This window comes from Phaenicophaeus curvirostris, chromosome 2 (genome assembly GCF_032191515.1).
Source record: "Phaenicophaeus curvirostris isolate KB17595 chromosome 2, BPBGC_Pcur_1.0, whole genome shotgun sequence".
Lineage (NCBI taxonomy): Eukaryota > Metazoa > Chordata > Aves > Cuculiformes > Cuculidae > Phaenicophaeus > Phaenicophaeus curvirostris.
Genome location: NC_091393.1, coordinates 76431770 through 76459163, shown reverse-complemented (window position 1 = coordinate 76459163; position 27394 = coordinate 76431770). Strand labels below are relative to the sequence as shown.

At 43.2% G+C, this 27394-nt stretch overlaps 1 protein-coding gene across 1 annotated transcript in view; it reads right to left on the bottom strand.

Annotated features, from left to right (window-relative positions):
- Positions 1 to 4837, bottom strand: part of ZFAND3 (zinc finger AN1-type containing 3) — a 149018-nt gene extending 144181 nt beyond the window's left edge. The window contains exon 1 of the mRNA XM_069852589.1: positions 4668 to 4837. Coding sequence (XP_069708690.1) covers positions 4668 to 4738 — 71 coding nt within the window. The 5' untranslated portion in view covers positions 4739 to 4837. The remainder of the gene's footprint in view (positions 1 to 4667) is intronic.
- Between the last annotated feature and the right edge of the window lie 22557 nt (positions 4838 to 27394).

The window sequence follows — 27394 nt, the reverse complement described above, 5'->3', positions numbered from 1 at the left end:
CTAAAACATAAGTGTCATTAAATTATCGATTTAAATCAATTAATCACTTTAGGGGGAAGAACTGCCATTTCTGATCATCAATAACTGCAGAGAAACCCTGCCTCTCATACAGCACTACCCGCACACAGCTACCCCAAAGCACCTCATTTGATCCTCACTGCTTACCATTCACTCAAAGACTTCAGTTAATGCCGAGATCTAATAAACAATAACTTGTTTGGTAGCACATACATTGTCTTTCATGAACTTACAAATTCATTGCTTATTCTAGCATCTGATCCATAGAGAAAGCCTGGTTAAATAACTGCATGATAGAAGCCCAGTGAAAACTAATCCTCAGAGGGAAAGGTATGTAGTTCAACGGTTTTCTCAAGCCTCATCTAGGAACACCTAAGTGAGGATTCAAAAGCAGTTAAGTCAAAATTAGGTTTATGAAGGACATATGCATTCACAATGACCTATGCAGCCTATGAGATTAGAAAGTATTTATTAAAAGGACAGTCACTGAAAGTTCATATGGAACGAACAGCTGTAATCGCCAAAAAAAAAAGAAGGAAGGAAAAGACTAGCCAGAAAAGAGGTTTCTTAATATCATTTATATACATAGTCATTATTTATTCAGAAGCTAAAAGCAAGCTTTGGTGACATATAGTCACAAACTAATCATGCTTATGTTAAATGACTCACCATTTGATCAAATGTTTAATTTTAGTAAACAAAATTGAGAAAAGAGCCAGATTGGCGTGCCAGGGACCTGATGACACATAAGTGACTGGAAAATCCAGATTCAGAAACAAACTCTGGACTGGGCCTTTACAGAATGCTCGGGGCACAATGTCTCATCACATATAGGATGCACGCAGTGTCAGAGAAAGGCAGAACAAATGGCAACATCATGCAAAACCCCTGCTGGCGTGTTCTCAAACATCACTGCCAGTAGACTACAGTACCTTATAGTTGCCAAAAATAAGATGAGATGAAACTCATCATACTGTGTTTTCAATCAACTTCCTGCTGGCTGCCACCATTTCAAGAATGGAATTCATTTGTTTTATGACCATTAACATATTTCCGTTCCATGGTTCTAATGCAGTGAATGCAGTGGTATCGTATCAGTCTGGACCGTAAAAAAATTAAGCAGCAGTGAGTACAGTTCAAATAGGTCTATTAAATTATTACCCTCTCTGACACACTCCTTCACGGTATCTGCTTCTACCAGCCAAGGAGTATTTTAGCTTATAAGTCTCATCTCTGCATAGAATCGTGTAATAGTAAAAGCCCCCACCCTCAGATGAGCTATACACAAGTGAAACCTTCGTGGAGACCTTTACAGCCAATGGGGAACTGCCAACATGTAGTCCATTAAAGGATTATGCCTCATCTCTAATAAGAAAAAACGTTTAACTGAAATATATATATCTATATATAGTAATATTTTCATGTATTTATTAACTTAGAGCTGAAGATTTTATATATGCTATAAAATTAAACAAGCTTCTGAAATCCACTAATTTAAGGGAAAAAACCCTAAAGCGCTACATGGTCTGTTAATCAGGTAAAGAAGAAAGAATTATTCTAGACCATAAGAATGAGAAGTTAAGCTCAGCATGAATTCTACATGAAGTAACCTAAAAAAACCAATTTGCATACTGCTACCTTTCTAACCTTTGTGCACTAAGACTATTCCAATAAAAAATGAGATAGTTGCAACTGACAGGAGTTTATGACATAAAAATAGGAAGAGGAGCAAAATATTTCCAAGCAATAAGTCATGTGAATTTTTCATAAACAACATAAACACGGATGAGGTTTCCCAGTTCAGATTATCTGGGTAACTGCAATGATTTTGTAAAATAAAAAGATAATCTCTGTGCTGCATGTGAACTTTACTTGGGCAGAAATGACAGACTGGACATTCTAAAATGAAGGGCAAGTCTGCCAAAGATTTAAGGATGGATTCTGTGATCTTCAACAAAAGGTAAGCAAACGTTAGCCGCTGACCTTAAGCGGCTGTTTCAGAAGTTCTGAACAGTATTCTCTCAAGTCCCTTCTTTCAGCTGTTCATTTTTCAATCTCTTAGATCTTGAAACATCAAGAGTTTAGTAGTTTTCAAGTCACTAGAGGTTCTTACAACCTACAAGATCTGAATTTCTAATGCAAAACCAAACATTTTAGAAGAAACCCTCCAACATTAATGCAATAGTACATACTAATCTTCTCCTGTAATCTCTTTGCATGCCACCAATATCAATATGCATGTCGGGAACTACTTCTATCATTGTTTAACCAACAGGCAAATTTTAGTCCAGAGACCCACAGTTTACTTCTATTTTAATGCTTCTTTCAGTATTTCCCTCAATGTTTGCGGATTGCTGTAGAAAATGTGCATCTTACTGCAAACAGTCCTGACTAAGCATTACATAAAATCAATTAAAAAAATAATCACTGTCTTTTATACTAGGCAAAATCTAGATGCTATCGTTTGACCCACTGACATTGAATTGTTCTGCTGTCTACATGGTTCAGGCTCACTCAAGAACAACCATGAAAGGATTCTCAACCACTGGACTGAAGAGGACCAGGGAGCAGAAAGCAACACTACTCCTCTACATTGCTTTATTTACAAATTTCATGAAAACTACTACATTAAATTACAAATTTCAGTTTCAGTTTTCATAGCCTTAAATGTCCTGCAGAGAAAGTGCAAATATGGCCCTGTTATTCCAAAATGTGACTTGACAGACATATAAAAAGGACATGAAAGTCACAGATAAGACTCTGTCTTAAGATACATTGCTAGTGATAACCCAGATTGACATCTAGAGCAGCAGAATTCCAACTTCAGATGCATGTAAATCATTTTGCTATCATGACTTACTTTCTTCAGAGAGCTGATATGAAACTGTGACCCCTTAAGGACCCCTGCCAACACAGCTTCCCTAGAAGGGCAGGTCTACACAGATTTAGCAACCGATCTCTACAAGCACTAGCAAGACCTAGGTAACTAAGGATAAGATGGCAGAAGTTTCTTCAGGACTGAGGAGTACAAAAAAACATCGAACTCTGGAGGCTGACAGCAGAGTTTTGGGTTTTGATGGCTTTTGGTGAGGTTTTTTAAGTGAAAAAATGGATATGTAGTTTGCCACTGTGTACTGAAAGGCACTTGGCAGACGCTTAAAGAAACTGAAAACCAGATTAATTTATTCACTGTATTGGTGGATAAAGTGAGCTTTTTCCCATAGTTCTGTCTTTCAAAAATATCTTATAAGAAACACTACTGCATGGATGACACCCAGGGAGGAGGGGAGAGCAAAAAAAACCCCTTTTCAACAGTTGCTTGTGCATGAGCAATGTGTGTTAAAAAAAACCAACCAAACAAAAAAAAATAAAACCAGCAGCCTGAAAGGCAATGGGTGTTCTTGAGAGCCTCCTGTAACCACTAAGCAGGCCCTCAAATGCAGCCTCCTGTCACCATTCAGCAGATCCTTAAACTCCCCTTCCATATCAGTATCACGTTACAAAAATCACTACATTACATTGGAGATAGCAGCAACTTGCTTTGCTCTACATTACAGAAATCATGAGGCCCAAATGTGGGAACCGAACAAAACGAAAGTAAACAAAAAAATTTACTGTATATTTATAGTCTATCTTGTAAGATCACTCCCAGCAGGGCTATGGCATTTGTTGCAATTTACACTTCTGTCATAACTCAAAAATGGGATTTCATTTAAAATCGTGCCACTCCAACAAACCAATCAAACGTACAGTGACATCACTAAATCACTCTTATTGCTTCTCTTGCCTCTCAGTCTCCCCTCCCCACGAGTACTTTAAATCGCATGACATAAATTCAGAGAAGGTACGACCACAGACAAGTGTAAATCTCAGGTGGGCCCTCAAAAGTCTATTTAGTCACAGATTCTTTGAACTTTCCATAAATAAGAACATTAGGGACTAATGTTTCTGCAATACACGTTACAGGTGCTTTATGATCACGTCTGTCTGCCAATACACCATCTGCCATGATACATCTGAATTTTTGTTTTAAAAATCGATCGATCTAGAATGCAAACATCTTCAGCAGATGTGACCCTGGAGGTGACAGGAGTTTAGCAAGGAACAAGCTTACTTTTTTTCACTTTTGGCAAACAGGAATGACCCTACTTCCTTCTTCCCAAAAGGGGAATCCGCCAACAGCTAACGAGGAGCTTATCTGTTACGAACCGCCCTGCCTTCGTAAGGTGGAGAAAGAAGTATATTTTGGTCCCTGGCCTTTTTTTCCCCTTCCCTCGTTACGCTGCCCCGTTCCCGGGTGCGGGGCAGGGCTGTGCCAGCCCCCCGGGGCCAAGGCAGGCCGAGGAGCTCCGGGCAGGCCCCGGCCGGGGAGGCGCCCCCTCCGGGAAACCCGCCTGCACCGGGAAGCCACCAACCAGCCCACCTCCTCCCACCCCACCCCCCACCCCACCGGTCCCCGAGGCCTCGGGGCCGGCACCCACCCCCGGGCAACACGGGGGCCACACGGTGCCCTCCGCCCCCCCCCCCCCCCCCAGTCCCGGTCACCGCCGCCTCCCCCCCGGGAGACAGTGGGACGCACACACACGCCCCCTCCCCGGCCGCCCCCGCCCCGCCGCCTCAGCCCCGGCCCCCCCGGCGGCCCCGCTCACCCCCAGAAGCCGCAGGGGCAGCGCGGGGGCAGGCTGGGCGCTTTGCTGCGCTCGCTGCCGGCGTCTCCCATGGCGGGGCCGGGGCGGCGGCGGCGGGGGGGGCTCCCGGCCGGGATTCCAGGCCGGTCAGCTGGAGCCTGGGCGCGACCACTGGGGACGCGGCGCGGGGAGGGAGTGGGGGGGGTGGAGAGGGGAGGAGGAGGACGGGGGCGGCCGCGCCCTGCCGGCCGGGCCCGCGGCAGAGCGGAGCTCTCGGCGGCGCCTCCCGCCCGCCGGTGCCGGTGGCGACCCCGCTGTCGCGACGGGGCGCGCGCAACCGCCGTTCCCCCCGCCGCTCGGCTTTGTGACTCAACAATGCGTGTCGTGTATGCGCGTCCCCCCCAACCCCCCGCGCGCTCCGGCGACTCGCTTCCCCCTGTCCTGAGCCGGATGGTTTCGCCAAGCCACCGGATCAGCTGGGAGTGGCATATACCATAGCGCGCCCTCGGGGGGGGATTGGATTATATCGGCAGCGGGAACTGGGAGAGAAGCAAGCTTCCGAGGCACCCATGGACTCGATAAGGGAAAGAGTTCTCTATGACGAAGCTTAGGCGGGGGCTAAGGCTTCTCAGAGGTACCTGGAGCCGATACCCCCTTCCGCCTCCCCCCACACGATAGGCACACAGTGGTACGGCCGGGGCAGCCCTCGCGGGGCGGGGGCGCCGGCGCTGGCTGCGCATGCGCAGAGGGGCCGCGACGCGGAAGTCGGTGGATGCGGAGCGAGGTCCCCGGGGGCCGCCTCCCCCACCCGGTACGGAGGGACCGGGCCGAGCTCCCCGCCGGTTCCCTTTGCTTCTCTGCTAGGCCTCTCCGCTGCCAGAGGGTCTGGAGGCCGGGGAGGGCCCAGAGGGCACCGCTCCGTCTTCTCGTTGCGTAGGCGTTCGTCCTGGGCGCTCCTCGGTGCGAAATAAAATGGGTCAGGGGTCCAAAGCCCGCGGGAATCTCCCTGCCTGCGCCAGAACAGCATTCGCGGCCTGAGGACGCGGGGCTGAGGGTTGGCTGAAGCCAGGAGAAGGGAGGCCACCTCGACACTTGTGTTTTGGCCTAAAGAAAGGGACCCGCAGGAGGAAAGGTGTGGCCAGCAGGGCAGCAGGCGAGACGTACAGGCATTGCTGCCATTTGACGGATGGGAAGGAAAGGAGACGTTCTAGCACCTGGACTTGTGGTGGATGCCCTCTCTCTGGAAGTCTTCAAGGCCAGGTTGGATGGGGCCTTGAGCAGCATGGTCTGGTGGGAGGTGCCCCTGCCCATGGCAGCGGGGTTGGAACTGGGTGATGTTTAAGCTCCCTTCCAACCCAAACCATTCTATGATTCAGTGACTTGTGGGCTAGGTAATGGGGATTGCACTTTAGGTGCAAGTTGAACAAATGGCCTGGAGCAAGTCCTGTGCTCACTGTCCTAAGGTTTTGTCTGTAAAGTAGAAATATTGCTGATCCTCTGCTAGAAATTGCTTTATGATCTGAGTGAAAAGTGCTATGCAGAAAAATACCTGTGTAGCAATAATGAAAGTGGAACTTTGATACATTTCCAAGGTGCTGTTACCTGTTTGTGCTTTGATTTCTGCTTACAGTTAAAACCAAGGCTATCAACATCGACAATTATAAACATCCTTAATAGAGTCCATAGTGGGTAGGTCTTTGTGAACAATTCTGCCAATGACTTTTTAAACATATGTCAATATTCAAGATATTCTTGAAGAATTCTATGTCAAATTAGTTAACGACAGAGGAAAAAAGTAGTAGCAAAATACATATACACACAGGCTAAAACTTTTTAATAAAAAGTTGGAATTTAATTGAAATCTTGTAAACAGATCTCTTTTGAAGAGACTGGTTTGTGGCAGAGTTTACTAATAGCGGTTGTTTTATTCAACTGTTATGTCTAGGATTACCTGACTCCCTGTTAATGCATCGGTCAGGCCATTAGTGCTTCAGTAGCTCAACCTGTTGCTGCTCTTACTCAACAGCAACTTTGAATGCACTAACATTACTGAGTGTAAGACCAACATGCTATGACAGAGATGGGATATGTAGAGTTTTCATTGACACATTAACTGGTCCAACTGCTAGCCCACTTCCAATTATCCATGGCTGCATACCCTCCTGCACGTGGAAGCATGAGAGCTTCCTCTTGGCACAGCTTTCTGAGGAGCCTGGCTACTGAGGCAGTACTGTTGAGAGCACCAAGAGAAATGAGTACGTGGACAAAATAGCCTCAGCCTCATTAACTCAGCCATTTAAGCCAGTAAGTCAACTGAAAATTAAAATTTTCTCACATTTGCTGGCCAACTGTACTACTACTGGAGGCTATAAAGTCCTCAGATAAGGAGTACATACTGGGCTTTTAAAGGTGATTTGATAGTTTGTGTCCTTATTGCTATGACAGTGAGCTCATGTTTAGTTAGTTTTTGAGTATTACAAATGTCATGCAGAAGGATTTTCTCTGGTGGTCCTGCTTGTGGTATTATTGTGTCATTTGAAATAAACCTTTCATGATCTTGTAAAGTTGTGTTAGAATGTCAAAATTGTAGTTTTCTGAGCAGTTCAGATTTTTAAAACCCTACAATGATGTGGTAATTCACTCCAAAGTTAAATATAAGAAAAACATGGGTTTAGGGGTAATGTCATTACATGAAGCAAATACATATTGAACATGACGATGATGAAGACACGTGAACAACTTTAATTGCCTACTATAAATGCCCTAAAGAAGAATAATCTGGAGGGAGGGGAGAACTTTATGATTATAGTTCAGTTGAAAACTGGGATGGAGCAGAGGGAGCATGTGCTTTGATTCTGTCAAGCCATATGTTTATATTAATATATTTGTTTGTTTTGTTTTTTTTAATTAAAGTATGACTTTTGCAACGCTGGTTTTGCATAATTGTGGTATTTCCTACTTTGTTTAAACAACACAAAATTTAAAGTACTATGTATACATTCAGTGTCATTTCCTGAAAAATGAGTGTGTTAATCTATAGCTGCTTTTCTAAATCCTTTAATGTTTTGATTTATGTTGTGTTTCTTCTAATCATACCCATCCATTTGCAACCACCAGAAAGTGTGGGTTTGAATTGCATCATGGCAGCAAAGGGAAATACTGGTGTGCAATGCTGTTTCAGAGGCAAGCAGGGAGAAAATTGGTTCAGCTGATCTAAAATGAACGCCATTCTGAGCAGGGCATCACAACCTCCTGTTGAACCACGCCTCTAGCTCCCTGAGGAGTTCCCATACTGGCTGACATTTTTTCCAGCTTTTTATCTGGAGAGTCTAAGCCCTGGATGCTTTCTAAACTGATGTATGAGCACCCAGAGACAAACGGATAAACGGCACATACTCAGAGGAAGCATATGCAAGGTATTAGTTAGATAGCGTTGTGAATATTCATACACAAAAGGTCATCATATCACCCAGATGTAGCAAAGCATATTTCAACCTTGGGAACCAAATATGAATTGTAAATACCCTGGGGGGGAGGGGGAACCTACCTAGTGATAAGGAAATTAACTTGGAAGAACAGTGCTACCAGAAGAAAACTACTGAGCAACAGTTTATGACAACAGAAACAGCTAATGTTATTCTAGCTCTGTATATCCAAGTGCATGGAATTGATGGGAAAGGTGGTAATCCTTAGTGAGACCCTAGTGACCCTGTAGCTGCTCTCTGAGCATCTTTCTGCATCAGAGAAAGCAGAGAAGAACAACCGAAATACAGGCTGCAGTTACTGAAATACTTTTGAAGTCTGGTGTTTGCAGTTTGACCTTCATATGGGAAGGGATTATAATGGTATATTCATGTTTAAAATCATAAACAAAAATGGAAGGTATTTGCCACCAGTGCATTTAAGATGTTTCAGTAAAAGATGTCTGTAAATGGAGAAACATTTAGGACATGCAGGGAAAAAGTTTTCAATGTGAAGTCTGATTTTTTTTACCTCTCACTGAGGCAATTCTGGCTCATTGTCAGCAGGAACTTCTTGTAGGATTACTTGAGGGAACTGACTTCAGGATGAGCAGGGAAAACTCCACTGGATTTAGAAGCAACAATTAAAACCCATTGTTTCTCAAGTGCATCTTTTTTTCAGGTATAGTAGAACAGGTTGTACCCGTATGTAATCAGAACATTTGGTGATTGTTTGTTTTAATATAAACATGATTGCCTGATTGAGATACATATGCACAACTGCAAAGTGGAGCAGGTGGAAAATGTCACAAGTATTGTACGTCTTCCTTCTCATCTTGGGATCTGAATTACCATGAAATGATAAAAGTGACTCATGTGGTGCCAATCTGTTAGAGAGACTCTTAAACTGATTGAAATAATCACCTTTTTTATTCCTTTCCAGTAGGCAGAAAGTCTTAGTGAAATCTTTTCTTCTGGAAGGTCATTCTTGTTAAACCCTGTGTTGAGACTAAAAATAAGATGAGTGTGTGGGACAGGGCAGTGGAGGGGACGCGTCTGAGCTATGGTCATAGCTAACAATAAAGGTGAACAGTTATAATGATTTGCTAGCGCCCAGAGCATAGGCTGCAGACTATGAAGACATTAACCTGCAGCAAGTCAGCAACACAGATGTAACGTTGGAAAAGGCAACTGAACCGTGCCAAAGTCTGTCTGAATCATGACCAAGACTTCTAGGCTTTCAAATGCCTGCTTTCCAATGCATGTTCACCTCATTTTTTACATTTGAAAAGCATCTCTTGTTTTTTATATGCACCTGGCATGGCAAGGTGAATCCAGCTGAATGCCTCAAGATTTGCTTATTCATTTAGTTTAATTTAGGTGTCAGCACAAGCAGTCTGAAGAGAGAACTGCCCACACCTTAGCCTCTGGCTTGAGCCTCAATGAATCCAGCTCCAGTTTTCTGTGCTGCTTGAAGGAAGTCTCCAGATTAAAGGCAAGCTGAGTTCATGTTGGCTCTCAACATTGGTTGTGTTAACAAAGCAAAAAAAAAAAAAAAAAATTAACCAGTTGTGAATTATCAGCTTATGAGTCATGTAGATTAGCAGGTTTTCATAGCTGTGTCTCTGTAAAACATAAAACATAAGTTTGAAAACAAAAGGACAAGTTTAAGTAGTTACAGCATGGAATTTTGAGTCAGGACTTTGGCATTCTTCTGGTTATTTTAAGTCTTTCCATGCCTTAGTTTAGTTTTCTGAAGTGGAAACAAAAATAATCTCATGGGCAGTCTGGTAAATTAATCTTTATTGGATGGCATTTTTAGAAATGAGGAATTGCTGTTGTTGTTACTACTGTGACTAAGGGACTGCCATTTCTCTTCAATTAATGGTTGGATGGAGGGTCCAAGGTGAAAGAGAAAACTCTTAGCACAGCTAGTTGCAATTTGCAAGGATATGACTAACCCAGCGGCAATTACCATTAATAATACTTTTATTTATTTCATGCATGTATTACTTCCCCTTGCTGCCCCTTATGTAATCCGGGGCACTGTGAGAAAAGCACAAATGCAAGAAAATGGAATGCAATCAAACAAACATTCTAGGCAAGTCTAAAAATGCCAGATAAAATTTTTAAAATAAAAAATAATCAAAACATTAGGCATGATTTAATAAAAGGAGAGAGAATGCCTAGAAAACAAAAGTGAGTAGTGACCCCATACAGATGTGACAGTGACTAATACTGAAATCAGGGAAAAATAAATCTGCAGATGTTCTATACAAGCCAATACTTCTTTGTTATTATAAACTGTGAGATTTATGAATGTGTAGTGATTTTCACATTGTGCTAGGTACTTCCTGCTGCTGGAGAGCAGATTCAACAAAGACCATTCTTAGCCTTTGAAAGCTGGTTTTGGCAAATGATATCCAAGCAATTTTATTTTTTTTTTAAAAAAAAGGTAGGCATTGTTACAGCAATTTTACTAGGAGGAAAGCAGCCTTGGAAAGTGAAACAAGCTGCTCAAGGTCACACAAGAAGGCACCTGCAGATCTAGTAATACCATTCACATTGCTCAACTCCCAGTATAGCAAACAACACAGAGTCTGTACTCTCCTGCAGAGTTCATGTCTTGGGTGCTCCTTTAGCAGCCGCTAAGACCTGCCTCCTCTGTCTCAGCGTCCAGATTCGCTTAACAGTGGCATCCCAAATCATCTTTGCTGCAACTACTTGGTTTATAAATTAAAAGAGTAAAAAGAAATGATTAATTGTGCATGTCCATCCATTTAGAAAAGGAGCTTAGGGCAAAAGACTGTGGTTAAAGGGAAAGGTAGAATATCAGTGATATTTATATATTTCCTCCGTTTTCTTTATCTGTCTTGTCTTCAGTGTTTTCATAATGCCTAGTGCAAAGGGATCTTGCTTGCACCTAGGTCTTCCGAGTCCTACAGCACCAGGGATAAACAAACATAATAAACCCCTCATCTTCTGTCAATATAAAATAGTCCAACCTTCATTAGGCTGGAAGGTGCCTGCCCCTGCTGATCTGTTTGACTATAAGCTATTTTTGCTCTTTCCTCTGCTGCTCTGAAGATGTCAGGCCCAGGACTTGGCAGCTGAATGTATTTCCAGGCACCTCAATAGGTTTATCAGTTCTCTGACTTCTGACCCGGTGTTTCTGAGCATGGCTGAGAGGACTGGTAATTCCATCATAAAAGCTCTGGTGTCAGGGAGGCTTAATTGCTTAGTGGCATGAGAAAGTGTTCAGTAGTTCAATGACAAAAGGTCATAAAAGAATGTGAAATGGGAGCCTTCAGCTCTCCCTTGGTGCCCCTGCCTGCTCCCCTCCATAATGTATTCAATGTTTAGCGTTTTCAGGGCTGTGGCACCAGCAGTAGCTGAGAAAACCCTGATCTTGATGTTTATGGCATCTATGTGATCACAGCAAGATCAGAAGTTAGAAGCCGTAAGTGCAGCTTGGGTAATTTTGTAAACAGCAGCACCAACAATTTCTTTTACAGCAAGTCAAAAAAAAAGAAAAAAAAGACATTGCCGCTGGAAATGAAGAGCATACAGAGCAGCTGTTTCAAATTTGTCTGACGCTGTTATAAAACAAGTTTAAAGTGTTAACAGTTGTACCGGTGGCACAGTTTTCCCTGCTGTGTGCACACTGACGGCTTTCCTTTATGCTGTAAAACTAAGCTGCCACACTTGTGCTCAGTCCCCTCGCCTTTCAAATCCACAACTCTGAGAAGCATTTCCCGAGCTGCTGACTGCAAATGGCTGGGCAGACTCCGTTTGGGCTGGCAGGCTGGTGGGCAAGGATGCTATGCAGTCAACGCCAACTACCACGCCATGCAGGAGCCCATGATGGGTTGACCAGTGCGTGTGGTGGTCCTTAAACCTTCTGCCCCACCCTGTTAAATCTATACCTTCTCCTGACCCCGGGCTGGGAGCCATCCCTCCAGCTTTCCAGGGAGCCGCAAAATTTCCCACCTTGCCCGCTGCATTGAGGGGAGGATAGCAGAGTACAAGCAACAAAGTCTGGAGGAAGCAGTGGTTCTGAGTGGCTTGGTCCTCCCCAGGCCACTGCAGCAGCCAGCAGCCTTGGACAGAGAGTTAAGAGTGAGGAAGAGTAGGTGAGTGTGTGAGGGGCTGCTGGAGAGTCCTGAGTCCTGCCTCCTACAGTTACAGAGCCACTGCAGCATGCTCTGCTCTCCTTTCCCTGGGCTAGAAATGCTGGGATCTGAAGGAATCTTTCACGCCAAGGGGAGAGCTGCAACTCCAGTTTGGAGTAGCTGGGGTACATGCAGAAGGGCAAGAAATGATGCTCTTTGAAGGTGAGTAAGGAGAGTGCTGAAGTTTTGAATTGTCCTTAGAAGCACAGCAAAGGACCTCTGTATCTCCCTCTGTCAAGCTGAAAAGCATTTAACTTCTAACAGACTAATGCTGAAGCCGGGACACTCCATTTTGTTTCAGAATTGGGGAAGAAACTTGAGAAGAACATAGAGAGGACAGCAGCAGATAAGAAACCAGATGATCGAGCTGTGAAATAACGGTTTCCAGGGAAGTAGGTGGGTTTGGACCGGGAGTTAGGAAGTGTAGCAGTGGTTAGGGTGATGCTTCTGGCAAGATACCGTCTGGGAGGAGAAACCTTGGCTCAGTTGCAAGAGGGAGTAACTGAGCTATCCAACAATATTGTAGTTGTAGATGAGACAAAAAGTGGAGAGTAGAATGGGTGAGAGAGAAGCTGCCACAACCAAGCCACATGACCAGAGTCCCTGGTGTGTACATTTGTGAGACTCCAGCTGCTGATCCTTATTTTGTTTCTGCACAGCTCTGTTGATGCTACCAGTAGTGGAGAAAGAGGGAGCGACTATACAGTGTGGAGCTACTGCTGGTGGAATGATATTCACCATAGCAGAGGCAGTAGTGCTCCTTTTCTTTCCTGCAGCAGTAGGCATGGCAAGCTTTATCTCAAGGTCTTTGGGACTCTTCTACATCCCACATTGCATAGCATATAATACACACCCAAGTAGAGAGATGGTTCCAGAGTCACAGTCAGCTCCTGCAAGAAGTAAGTCTTCTTATGAGTAGGTGAGTGGGAAACTGGCTGCAAGCGTTCGTGTACGAGTCAGGGATATAAAGGTCCTGGAGCTGGGAGAAGAGGTGGAAACAGACTTCTTGCATCTTCCTGACTTCACTTTCTGAAAGTGCACTCACCCCTCCAGCTTCCCAAACCTATCTTTGATTTCAGCAGTGAGTCTGGCCTGTACAGTCTATTAATGTGTGGATTCATAGAACAGATGAGAATGTGAGTGGTTTAAGTGGTCTGAAAACCACACTCAGGTTTGGAGCTGAGGGCTTGCACAGGCATGAAACACTGGATCATCATGTATGTCTAACCATCCCTGTCCTGTAAAGGAGAGAGAGGATGAGCCATTATTTGGGTTTGCAAATGTGTTTCAGGAGGATTATTACATTTTACAAACAACATTTCAACAGAGGGACACATTACAGGGCACATCTTGAAGGCTGTTGACAGGAGGAGGTAGAACGTGAGGACAGGGCAATGGTTAACAATCTGAAAATATTTCGGTGAAATACCACAGATGGAAACCATAGCAATGGAGAAAAGAGTAACAGGAGGATAAGAGAAGGGAAGGTATCAGTGAACTCTTGGGAAGCACTAAAAAAAACTGAGAGACTTCTGAGCAGGGATCCTCGAGCCCTTACTGTCACAATTAGCCTCCTGAAGCTGGTTAGTATTTCTGAGACTATCACTTGTGTTGCCTGCTGAGTTTATTCATTCCTTTATTAACACCCCCAGCAGTGGTTAACAGGGACATGAGAGGTTTAAGGAGGCCAAGGGAAAAGCTGGCCCTGTGGCTTTGTCTGTAATAACATCCATTTCTAAAGTGACGCGACGGTTTAACACCTCGAAATGGGATCTGGGACAAACTGCCTTGTTTTCCTACTCTGTTATTAATAGTCAAGGTTGGATTAAGACCATGTCGGTGAAGGCCAATTTCTAATCAGTTCTCCAGGGAAAAAAGCTTTCTGCTTTCCTGGTTTCAAACAAAAGCTTGAAAAACCCTACCCAGGAATTTTTACCAGCTTTGGAAGGCAATTTATAGACAGCAGCTCTGAGATGTGAGCTGCCTGTGTTTATTAGTGAAGTACTGTTGTTACCTGCAATTAGTAGAAGGGTCTCCTTACACGTGAGCTTATTCACGTGTGTGATCAGGAGGTGACACAAGTCCTCCAGGCAGCATGATTTTGGAGTAGGTGCTGATAGCCATTACTCGTTCTCAGCAGTGGCTTGCTGTATTTTTGGGATGGGCACATCACCTCCCTGCTTTGGGCCCCCAAAGAGGGCTACACAATGTGACTTCTCCATTCTACTGCAGCACTTTCTGGCCATGCTAATTTATTGCAAAGAGGAAGGCAAGTGCTCTCACACCCAGAGCCTTTCACCTAGCCCTTGACTGCACCAGGAAAAAAGGGCTACAGCAGCCAGGCAAGCAACCCTGCACTCCATATGCTGCAAGTTGAGTATCCCTTTTTAAAGAAAAGCAGACTGCAAGAAGTTCAAGAAGTTAAGTGCCAAAATCAAAGTACCCGGGAGAAGGTGGTTTGTATGTGTGAAGCTGGCACAAGTGCACGTATCTGGTGCACTGAAAGCATGGCCTGCAAAGCCCACTGGATGCAACTCATATTTACTGCAGCACAGTGCATCTGCACAACGTCTGTGGGAAAATGAGGAGAGTTCTCCAGGAAAGGGTCCAAAGACTTCCTAGTTTGTACACCTGCATGGGCAGCCAGCAAAGACATTTATCTGCTCTGTGGCTGGACGGAAGTGTCAAAGGGGTGACCTGTGTCCTCGTGATTGACAACTCACAGTGATGCTGTGATGGGGGAATGTGATGCTGCACACGGCTGTCAAGGGCAGGGGAAGACATTTCCCTTCTTTTTATACTTGTAAAAGAATTTGATGCTTCGTTACAAGCTTTGTATATAAATTCCTTATTTTTGCTTCTTTCTCCAGCATATATGTACAGATCTATTGTCAGATCTAACCAATTCATGTAGGCATAGCAAAGTTTTTAAATAACAAATGTGATACTGAAAATCTTCACAGCTGCCAGTGAGCAGTATGCATCGGCAAGAATGAAGTGACTGCATCTGGTATGAAAAGACCTATGACACCAGGTGATGTTTCACTGGACTTGCACAATATCTGGTCTGCTCCTGTGGTGACAGAGGGTGACAGGGCAGTGAATAGGGACTTTTGCCCAAGATAGGGGAATTCACCACCAGCATCGCAGCCTTAGGTTCTTCCTAGGATGTGGAGATTGCTTGGTTGCTATGGTAGGAGGTGGTACTCACTGTCAGAAGCACTGTAGTTGGGTTTTTTACTTGATGGCCATTGAAACAATGTTCAGGCTGCTGCTGCTGCTGCTGTTTGTCCTGTTCCCTCTCTTCACACCCTACACACTGTCTCTGTCTCTGCTCCTCCTGCTCCTGTATTCTCTTTCCCTGTTTGTCTCTCCCTCTTGGTACTCATGCATATGTACAAAGCCATTAATCTTTCCTTGTGTCTTGCTCCCTCTGAGTTATCTTGCATCTCTCTTCCTGCATCACAAACCTGTGTCTGCCATACCCAAGCTAAGGTGGGAAATCCTATCAAAACAATGGAAGAACATATTTGTTCAGAGAAAAAAAAAGAAAATTCTGTATTAAGCCCTACAGCATGGCATGGCCACAAGTTAGTATTTCTGCTTACTAGGTATGCCTACCTGTTCAAAAGATATTAGTAGCCTGGTTACCACCAGCAGCCACATCTGTGCTGTTGTACTAGTTTCATTTAAAAAACTTAATAAAAAAAGGTAAGGGGAGTAGCTGGAAATGTTAAGGCAATCAGGTTTAGGGCCCATTTCCACAGCTGTTCTAATGCTTCTCCAGCCTAGGGAAATCCTGCAAGGATGGCATGTTCCTGTAGAGCACTCAACAAGGGAAAGGATAACTTTTCTTGAGCTTTTGATAGAAAACCATCTACTTATTCAGAAGGGAGATTTCAACACGTGTTGGCTGATCATCATATGAATGAATGGGGAGAGCTAGCTGGCAGCTGTTGGACATCCTGCTTATGGATATCACAGCTTGTAGCAAGTCTCTTCTCTGTAAAAAATTGGAAGCACCCAGTCAGGAATAAGGAATAACTAGGTTGAACCTCCAGTGGTGCTGAACTGAGATACCAGAGGATAGTTTAAAAAATTATCTCTTCTCCAGCTTCCTGCATCATCCCAAGCAGCAGGCTGTGAACAAATCACCTCTGGAGGCCAGTATTTCTGTCAACACTTTCATTTCGTATAGGCCTGGGACTTATAACAGCCTGTGTGGGACAATGTTACACCGCAAGTATTGGCACATCTGTCTAACAGCACACTGTCCTGCTAAAAAGAAATTTACCCATGTAGACCACAGTTCTCTGTTTCATTCTCCATGCTAATAAATGTGGCGATAGCTATCTACATAGCTACAGATCCAGCCCTGCAGCTGCTTCTATTCTGAGCCTATTCCTCAGGAGATCTTTAAAATACAATTATCTCCAGCTCCACTTAATCACACAATCTGTCCCAAGGTCTGTTCCTGCTTTTTTGGTCCTCGTGTTGCCAAGGTCTCTCCCAAGGTACTCCGTTCTCTCTTCTCTTTGACCCTGTATCTACACTTGACTGTGTGCCTTGTCAGCCACCTTGCTGCAGGACAGCCTCGTGACCACCCTTGTGTTGCAGTGCCTGTCTTTGAAAAGGAGATTGTGAGATTGTCTAATTGTATTTAATCTATCCTGATGCAGGACATCCATCTGCTAGAGGATTTCATTTGCCATCCTGCTGTGGCTGTTTTCATACAGGTGTTAGTGTGTCTCCCCAAACCATGTTCATTCCCCTTCTGTCACCAGTGAGCACCTAGGCTGAGCATTCAGGTCTGTAAGTAGCCCATTCAGGTAGTATCTTTCCAGGCTGTTGAAGAGAGCTGAACAGGGAAGAAATAGAGCATATTGTGATATTTGGGATTTCAGATTGCTAGAAACGATCACGTGGCTTCTAGTAAGCTGAAGGAAAATGAGGGGCATAGAGAGGCTGGAAAGTACAGACTTAGGAGATGTAGTGACATTGCAGGACTACTAAAATTAAACTCTGCTCTCTAGGTTTCAGCTGTGTCCATTTTGAGTTCAGCTCACACTGAAACCTAGGCTCTAATTTATATCCCTTCAAGAGGTCTATGGCTAGGCTTTTTTCAGGAGGATGAAAATGAAGTTTGAAGTAAAATGCATGAAGACTGCAGCCACAGGTGAGGCAGTACAAAAACAGATGAGAGACAAACGATCAGTTCTTAGCTGTAGCTTAGTCCATAATTATTTACTGCAGAATCTCTTACACCCAAGTTTGTCTCATGTAGTCTATTTCTGGAGACAGGCTGTTAGACACTGGTTAAGCAGGTGGCTTGCCCATGACTCCTACATAATATACTGATCTGTTCTTCTCTCCCTGTTCCTGGCTGGTCACTTTATCAAGACAGAATTACCTTGGTGGTTTATATTTTGACAGTGCCCGGCAGTACTAGGCTCCTGAATGAAGAACATAAAATCCTCTACACGTATAAAACCACTAAAACCCCTAGGCTAAAGTACCATTAAACTCCTTCTCCCCTCTCTTGCACTTCCAGGCTGTGCCAACCCTGAATAAAACCTAAAAAAAGCTTAGCTTTTCCCCAGAGAATCTGTGAGCATCAGTTCTCCTCCCTCAAGCTGCAAGGTGCTAAAGCTTCTTCTCAGCCCCCTACTAAGCCCCCTGCCTGGGTGGCAGCATGTCTCAGGAAGAGCCACCCAATTAAACATGTCAGTCCTGTAAAATACCTGTGAGTTTTCTTTGTCCTTTCTGCTGTCTGATGTTTTTGGCTATCCATGACCCATCCTAGGCTGATTTCCTCCTTTACCAAGTACCAGCATCCCCTTCCTGATGACTGTTTGCCCCAGCTTTCAATGTGATGACAGAAAAGATAGCATGCAGGTTTTTTTACTGCTTGTTTTCTGGCTCATGCAGGCCGATGCATGAGCCAAGGAGAGCTCTGCCATGCAGCAAGCCCAATGTTTTATGCATTTAGGCACTTTAGGCATTTAGAATAACACAACTCTTCATCATTTTCCCATCCAAATGCTCGAAGGAGCTAGCACTAATACTTCATATATTGGGTCTGTTAAACACTAAGAAGTAGCTTCTTCATTGGAGAGCACTGACAGTGGTCTTATATTTTCTTAAAGTGACAGAACTGGGCCTTTGATATCTGTTATCTGATTCACCCAGCTGACACCAAACAATTGTAGGAGGACCCAAGAGCACTGGTTCAGAATTTTGGTTTTCAGAGTCAGATGCTCTGTCTGTGGGTGAAAAGAAGTCATGCTGCAAATTTTGTGGATTAAGTGCAGGGGCACTAATTGGTTCCTTGCCAGACAGAGCTCAGTCAGAGCTATGACCCTCCTCGCACCTTCAAAGTCACTCAGAGAAAGGATTGTAAACGGGCTTCTTAGGAGGCAGAAGGAGAGAAGGACCTTGGGGAAGGGTGGAGTTCATATACTGGATGATAAGAATAGTTTGAATCCCCAGACCAGGTTTTTTCCCCACTCTCTGAGTTTGGTTATAAACTTTCTCTTCCAGAGAAAAGTTCTTTTTGCCTTTTTTGTGCATACTTTTTGCTCAGTCATACCCTTTCCTTCCAACGGCTTATTTTACATGCCACCTTTTGCCTGGCAGCAAAATGTCTGAGAATGGTTTGAAAATCAAGGAGGGCAATCTTACAGCAAAGAAATAAAAATGTCTTATTTCCAAACTCAGTTCTGCATAATATCTATAAGCTGCAGTCACTTATGCTGTCTGAATCAAAATCATTTATTGCCATTATAAAAAAAAAATTTAGGAGTTTCAAATGGGACCTTGTAGCTTGATGCACTGATTGGTGCTCACAGATTTATTAGGCATGTGATAAGTAACTTGAGAATAAGAAGATAACTGTAATCATTTGAAGATGCATTTAACTTTTAAAGATATGGAAGCAAAAAGTATATCTTGGTTGTAATGCTTAGAAAGCATGTGCCCTATTTCTTATTGGAAAGTCTGACCTGTCTTGAATTTTGCAGCAACAGTTCAGAAGCAGATTTCATCAGCTCACATGGATATCTAAGAAATAAGTTTCCTATTACCTTGAAAAGAGGTAAAATCTCTTACCAGGATCTGATAAACTGTTTTCATAAGTGTTCTAAACACTTTATTATCTCCTTGCATTCTTGTTTCAGGTGGTCTGCAGGGTATTTCTTGTTTCATTTATTGCGGAAAGACTGGACAGCTCAGGAAACACAAGGTTTGGTTCTTCTGCTTTCTTGGCTTTAAAAGTGTAAAATCCTATTTGAAAGGAAATGACACCTGCTTTACACCAGTTAAAGGGTGCAATTATTTACATTATAGGAGCCTTAATGGGCATCATGAGGTCTCTTGGATGGGTGTCATGGGGTGCCTGGAAATGGGCATCATGAGGTCTCTTGGATGGGTGTCTAGGTTCCTGTGTGCCTCGGGATGGGCATCATGGAGTCCATGGGGTCCCTGTGTGCCTTGGGATGGGTGTTGTGGTATCCATGTGTGGTCCAGGAATGGCTTTGCCGGAGGTCCCCCACCATCAATGGTTGGACTCGATGATCCCATGGGTCCTTTCCAACCTAGTGATTCTATGATTCTATGATTCTCTATGATATTTAATCATTCTCAGGATTAGGGTCAAAGTGAAAGAGAGGTCATGCATGTGACACATTGGCCTCTTGGAGTTTTAGAAAGGTTCATTGTCTAGGGCACTGATGAGGAATCTGAGAAACAGAGCTTCTGGGTTTCTGCTATTAGTACTGCTATGAACTCATTTGCACAGATCATTTGATTTTTATGTGTCTTGGTTTGCAATAAATATGATACTTTTTCTAACAGAGAGGTGTAATGCATTAATAGTTGTAGGATGCTTTGAGACTGTTGAATAGAAGATGCTGCATGAAGCTCCAAATTACATGCAGCAAACCTAACTTCAGATGTCCTGTCACTTTTCTGGATGACTAATTTCAATTACTGTGAGTTATGGAGCTGTAAACATGCAACTGTTGTGTTTTGAACAAAGGTTTTTGTTCCTGGGTTCCCATTCAGTTGTGTAGTTCTAAGTTGATCAGTGCTGTCTGTGCTGATCCTCCTTTGGTTTCTCACCTGCAATCCATCCCAGCAGTGATGATTTCACCTCTTGAAATTACTAATGTCCAGATTGTCAATATTATAAAACCCAACCTTAATTTTGCTCTCTCAAGTCTTGCTTTTGGCTCATGAAAGCAGAAGCTTTAAACCCTATTATTTGAGAGTCTACTGGGATGCCTTGGTGTGGCAGGTGCTATATAAGTTTAGTGCTGCATCACTATTAAAGTCCATTAAGAAGGATCTTTTGGGGGCTGTCAGCACACTGCAGATTAAACCCAGGAAAATAAAGGCACACTGAACAAATACTGCTGTAATGGTTCAGATAGCTGCAGAGACAGGACTCATCTTTGGCTTGTGATCAGTTTACTTCTGGGTTCAATGAAAAGGTTGTTTGGCTTCCTGTATAAGCTCTGAAGAAAAAAAATCAATGTGAAGAAGCTTGGATGAGAGCCAGAAGAAGTGCTGTACTGAATCCAGAATATAGAAATCCTTCACAGTTTCTATAATATATTCTGCTCCATACAGGCTCTTTATATTCTACCAAGAACTAAGCTTTACTATCACAACTCTAGTTCCACTGCAGGGTTGTGTAGGATGTGAACAAATTGTCAAGTTTTATTTGGTCGTTGAAAATCACATATCAAAACCCTCTATCAAGATACTGTTAAGAAGGCAAGGTGGGTAAAAGGTGAGAGGAGGAGCCATCAAAGACCTGTAAAAGGGCTGCGAAAAACCCGTTAGAATAAGCAACCAGTTTTTCATTTGATAAAGATTGTCAGCAAAGGGCCTCTTTAACCCTGCTGTGGCTACTGTTTAACCGTTTTGTAAAGAGAGGACAAAGTGAGGTGTAAGAGGTGGATCTGACACTGCTATGGAGTCTCCTCAAGTCTAAGGAAATGGAGCAATGGCAGAGGCAACCTGTGGGAGCAGGCAGTGGTGATGGGCCCGTTTCCATGCTGGCAGGCACAGGGCAGTGCCTTCAGAAGGGCTGATGGAGAGCACCCAGGCACTGCGTTTTACTTGAGCTGTAACACCTTGGGAAGGGAAGTGGGGTGCTGCAAGGGAGAGCATGTTGGATTCCCCTGCTCAAGGCATAGCAGGGTGATCAAACATGCAAATAAATCACTCTACCTAGAGCATGGAGCAAGCCAGTCTGCAATAATGGTAATGCTCTTGTTTAAGTCAGCAGCACAATCTTCTTGCCCTGCTCTGGTTTCTTGTTTTGGTAAGGATACTAAATAAGGCTCTTGGATCCAAGTGGTAGAAATTGCAATATGTCATGAATAAGGTGTTCAGTAGGAAAGGTCTGTGACCATTGAAAGCTGTATGTCAGAGAGGAAGTCCCTGACTGGGATGTGGAAAACGTGGGTGGTAGAAAAAAGAAAAGATAGATGCGACTATTCACCCTCTCAGAATACAAGGACAAGGGGATGTTCAATGGAAATTAAAGGCAGCAAATATAAAACTATTAAAAGGAGCTACATTTTATACAATGCCTAATTAGCTCATTCCCATAAGATAACATTAAGCCTAAGAGATTAGTAGGATTTGAAAAAAGGATTAGACATTTATATGGATAATGTAATTGGGGATGTTCTCATTAAATAGAATACATATTTTCTTTTGTTATGAAAGGATATAAACCCTCTTGCTTCAGGGCCCAGGCTAGTTGCTAACTGATAAGAAACTTCCCCTCTTGGCAAGTCATTCCCTACTTGTCTTCTGCTAAGTTCCCCGTACTTAATCTGAAGCATTTCATCAGACAATATCACAGTGGAATTATTAAACTATATGGTCCATTTGTTTGGTATGGCACAGCCATTCCATTTCTCCATAATCAGACATCTCACTGTGACAGATCACAAAAAATCCCAGCAGTCTGAAATGGAACCTTTTTATTCTTCTGAGCTACATAAAAGGGTTGACCCGAAGTGCCCACCTATTAGATACCACCAAATCAGCACTAAAAAATCTCACTGATCTGTCCTTAGAGTGACACCTTCAAATTCTCCCTCAGAGGTCACACGAGATCAGTTAGAGTGGTGGCAGGACACTAAAGACCCCCCTCAGCCTACAGCTTTTGAGAGCATGTCCTTCTCCCACACATGTGCATGAGGTTGTCTCATGGATGCTGCAGGCTGTCAGAAGCTGGAACAAAACACGTTCAGGTAAAAATGAAGTAATCATAATCAGAAGGAAAAAAATGCTTCCAACCTCTTCTTTTCGCTTCCAGCCAAGTGGATAAGAAAGATGCTAGAAGCAGCCTAGCCTTCCCATTTAAAAGCATCAGAGGGCTTTATCTAACCTGGATGAAATTCAATTGTCTTGCATTTTGATTACTGAAATACCGTTCTCTTTGGTCTTGACAAGAGTAATTTCAGTCTGTGCACATCCCTGCAAAAAACTGCTGTAAAGATCATCCTCCTAATCCATCAGTTTGAGGGGTTTACACATTCTTTCCTTCTTCCTACTATGTTCCTCTTTTTTACTCCATGAAACACAAGCTATTTATCTTTCCTGTCAAGGTCCTTCCCACCCTGCCAAAGAGCTCTCCTTTGCTATGACAGTGTCGTTTCCCTTCTCATCATTCTGTCAATCTCTATTTCTCACTTGTTAACATTTTTATAGAAACACTTCTGTGATTTTTTTCCTTTCTGTTATTCGGAGGAATCTATGTAAAGAGCAGTGAAAGAAGCTCATTATCTTTCCAAATCTCTGTTGAAGCCCCTTCTTTTCTATGATACTTATGAAGAGCCGTTTGGCCACTCCTCGTTGTACTGACAAACAGGAGTCCATTCATCCTATCCACTGCCCTGTCTGCCCAAATACATCCACTGCCTTTTGAATACTCACATCTGGAAGGTAGGCATGGTCTTTTTATTCTGAAAAGTGTCTTTACAACAGCTTCTCCATCATTGACTAGGATTTCTAAGGGCTGCGACAAAACAAAAGCTGATATTCCTCAATCCTTTTCTCTGAAGGTTCACTTGAACAATTTACCTGAGTCCTGAGGCTTTCGTGCTAGTGAAACACTCAAGTTAGCAACTGCTTTCTGTAGGAGCAGTATGTGAAAGGTCATCATGCCCTGTAGCTGATGTTTCTTCTGAAGACGCATATAGTGAAAAGTGGGCTTCAGAGAAGAAGTGTGCAGTTTAGCTCTGTTCTCAGCAACGTTTGTTTTCCCTCATCTGCTAATGACTCCTGCAAACCCTCCAGTCCATGAGGATGTCTTTTGTGTACTAAATGCTGCCATTATTTATAAAGCACTGTTGTTGAATGTGCTTAAAGTCAGTCCTGCAGGACAGTTTCAATCAAATTGTGTTCAATTTATTCCAGCTGAATAACTCTGAAATGTAAATAAAATTCGATTAATGGTGCTGTGTTTGTATCCTGTTACAAATGTAATAAGCTTGAAGTAATGCTGACTGTAAAATCAGATGAAGACTGTAGAGTAAAAACCAACATCTAGAAAATAGCACAAAATTTGGTATCTGGCTTGCAAGAGTAAGCAGGGGTATGTTTAATCCAGAGGGTCTTTTTAATCATATTTGTTCATTCTGCATGTCTGCTTCATGCTAATAAAAGGCAAGAATAACTTGGTGTGTTGTAGTAGTTTTGTTTGGTTTAATAAATACGCAGAATATCCTGTATCTGTTCCTGGATCACTGTTTGGGGACTTGCAATCATATTGTTATTAATAATAATCTTACATTTATAGGACACCTTTAATCCCAAAGCACATTATGAATTAGAGTTGAGGCCCAAAGTGCTTACTTAGCACTATCAAAATATGCGCGAGTTCTTCCAATTATTCATTAAGAGACTCCAGATTTGGTGCTAGAAATAGTAAATATTGATATATACGTCTCAGACTATCTTATCTATTGAATACCTCCCCAGGAAGTTTACTCAACAGAAGGTGTAGGATTCCTGTCAGTTAGATATTTGAATAACTCCTGGTGCAAACATTACCCAAAACCACAGGGGAAAACCCAGCTTTCACCAAGAGTGCTACAAAACTTATTGCAGGCATATCAACCAGGCACAGCATTTAGATGTGAAGGTCTTATGTAGAGCATTAGAGACAGGAAGATATGTGGAGTGCAGTTAAGCAACTGGGAATAGCTAGCTGAATTGGCCCTGCTGGAACTCAAGCCCCTGGCTCCAGGGAGTCCAGATATTTTGAACACTGCCATCTGTTCAGCCACAAGCTGCGAGCCTGGGGAATAGTTAGGAGCCCATCCAGTCTCTCACACACTTGTTCCGCCTATTTTACAGGAGCATGAAGGGCTTCGTAGTATGCAGGCAGATGATTCGACAGATTCAGTAAAAGGATGTGAAAGTACGTAGGGCAGCACAGGTGGAAGGAAGGGGAAAGAAGTGAGACTGAGCTGACAAATACTTCCATCCCACGTGAGGCATGCAAGCTGCACTGCAGAGGGCTGATCAACCCCCTCAGTACCTTTCTTCTTCTTCTCCACCTCTGTTGATTTATTTCTAGAGGCTCTAAAGCACAATGCAGTGCAGTTCTTCCCACAGCAAACAATGATCCAAACATTGGTGGATCTCAGGTCTTCACCAGTTATGGCAATAGCCACCTCTGTCTGAAGCAAACTGGCTTTGGTAAGGTAATGAATATCAGACTATCACAGACAAAATGAGATTGCCGGTGGACAAGAAATTCTTCTGAGCTGTTAACAGCATATAGATATTAAGGACATCTGGTTTCCAAAACCTTTATGACCTCAAAGTGCTCAGACAGCTGCCTCTGAAAGTCATGTCAGATCGACTATGGATCCTGGTGTTTGAAGTGATATGGGAAATATTAAATCAGGGTCAGTGTTAATAGAAATAAAAAAAATGGTGGCTTGATATTCCCTGCCTTCAAAGCCTTGTCTGGAAAGCTTTCCAGGTTCATTCAGACTAGGGTAAAATTAATGAAGCTACATTCATACCTTTTTATTTTATTTCTATTTCATACATTTCTTTCATAACTGCCAAACGCAGTTATATGGCCTCAAGAAGAGAGGACAAAATCAGCACTGTGCTAATGGGATGCATCTAGGTGGAAGGAACTGGGATTATGCCAAGACCACATTTAGTCCAAAGGGTACCGGCCCAAAGTGCTGCATTAAGGTGTTCTCAATATACCACCCAAGAGCCATGGAGGCCTTTCAGTGATCTTTTCTTTTGAATTAAACAACTAAATGGTCAGTGGGTTAAATAAATTCCTGAGAGGAAGAAACTCTAGCATTTGTTCTGATTCTCCTTTCTTTCGTGGCTCTCTCGTATGTGCTGCTCACGTGCTTTCCTCAGTTATTCAAATCCACATGAAAAATGCTGCCTAATGGCTGGCTTATTCTATTTGTGCTTTTGTACTACCATCTTCTTACAAACCTGAAATACTTTGAATTCACGCAGTGAACTACAGCAAGTCGATGTTCACTTTTCATAGACTCAATTCATTTGAAAAATGGCTGATATGAAAATCTTTGGATGAGCTACAGTGTATTAAGTTTTATGTGGACACATCTATGCTTTGAACTTTTCTGCCTGGCTTCTTGCTGATGTCCCATGATATTGCTTCATGCCAGGGCTGATTCACCTGCTTACCTGTAGGCTCTCACTGGATCAAGGGTCAAGCTAATAGGATTCAGTTAATGGTGTGTGTACTCCAAAGTAGCCTGTGAATATGCACTCTCAAAATCTCATGTACTATATCACGCTTTGAAAACCGCCTTACCCAGCATACATGAAGAGTCATCCAGAAGTCATATGTCATCATATCCCCAGGGGAAGAAGCCTGTTCAGGTTTAGCTGGGGTGACCAGGAGATACAGGATTGTGTATTGAAATGAATGAGTGGAGAAGGATCTACTTAGTATATCATTTATTGCAAGAATGAAGGAATAAACTCTAGCAAAAAATGGAGGGAAAAAATCTAAGGCTGTGAACAAGATCTCAGGCAATGTTCCATATACCTATTTGCTCTCCAAGGCTTTGAGTTTGACATTCGGTACAGAAGTTGGTGTGCAGGCTATGGCCTGCGCTGGAGGCAAAGAGGAGACTTACCCTAACTTAGCCAGGACTATGAGGATAGCAAATTCCTGTGAATGCAGAATCTTTTCCCTGTGCAAAAAGCCAGAGCAGACCCAGACAAAGATGCTCCCTAAAACCAGCATAAACTTGCTGTACCACTGCAGTAAGAGGGTTCTCAAGAAGGTGGTAGCAGACTATGTTAATGTGTATCTTGGGATTATAGAGAAAGGGATGAGAGAAGACACACAAATACGTTCTTCAGGTCCTGCAGCTGATGTTATTTTAGACCAACAAGATTTACGAGGCATTTCTCTGATCTGTTTGGCTTGTGACTCCCATTTTGAAGCTATGTTTGCTGCAAGCGGCATCCATACCTGGGAAGTTTTGTTTGGTGATGATCATTCCCCTAAAATTTGCATAGTAACTGCACACTGTCACTCACCATCCCCATTCTCTGAGCCTTCTGCATTTTCGTACTATCCAGGCTGATCACTGCAGCACATGCCTCCACTTCAATCAAACTAATGACAGTGCAGCACTTTCAGATAGATAAATGCTTAAGAGAGGCATACAAGTCTAGTGATACTTCAGTTAGGGAGAATTTGGACAATAAAGAAGGCACTTCCTTATTTGATGGACACTATCAGCTTTCAGCTTCCATGGCATTTTATGAAGTAACTTTCCCCAAAAAAGGTGTGTGGAAATGGAAGAAAATGAAATACCCCTTGGCTGGTCACAGTCTCACTCTTGGCATCATCAGAGCTTAGATCTAGTAAGGTTCTTGCAGGATTCTGCTTGGCATTGTGCTTTGAATGTGTCCCCTGCTGAAATATGGAAGAACAGTAAACAAAGGCAGTGCTGCAGCTTCGCACCAGGAGTGCAAGACAAAGCAGGTCCAGGTAGGTTGTTGTTGAAGTGATGCTACACGTGTGAGAGGACTGTTATGCCACATAAGTGTCCACATGTCCTTTGTC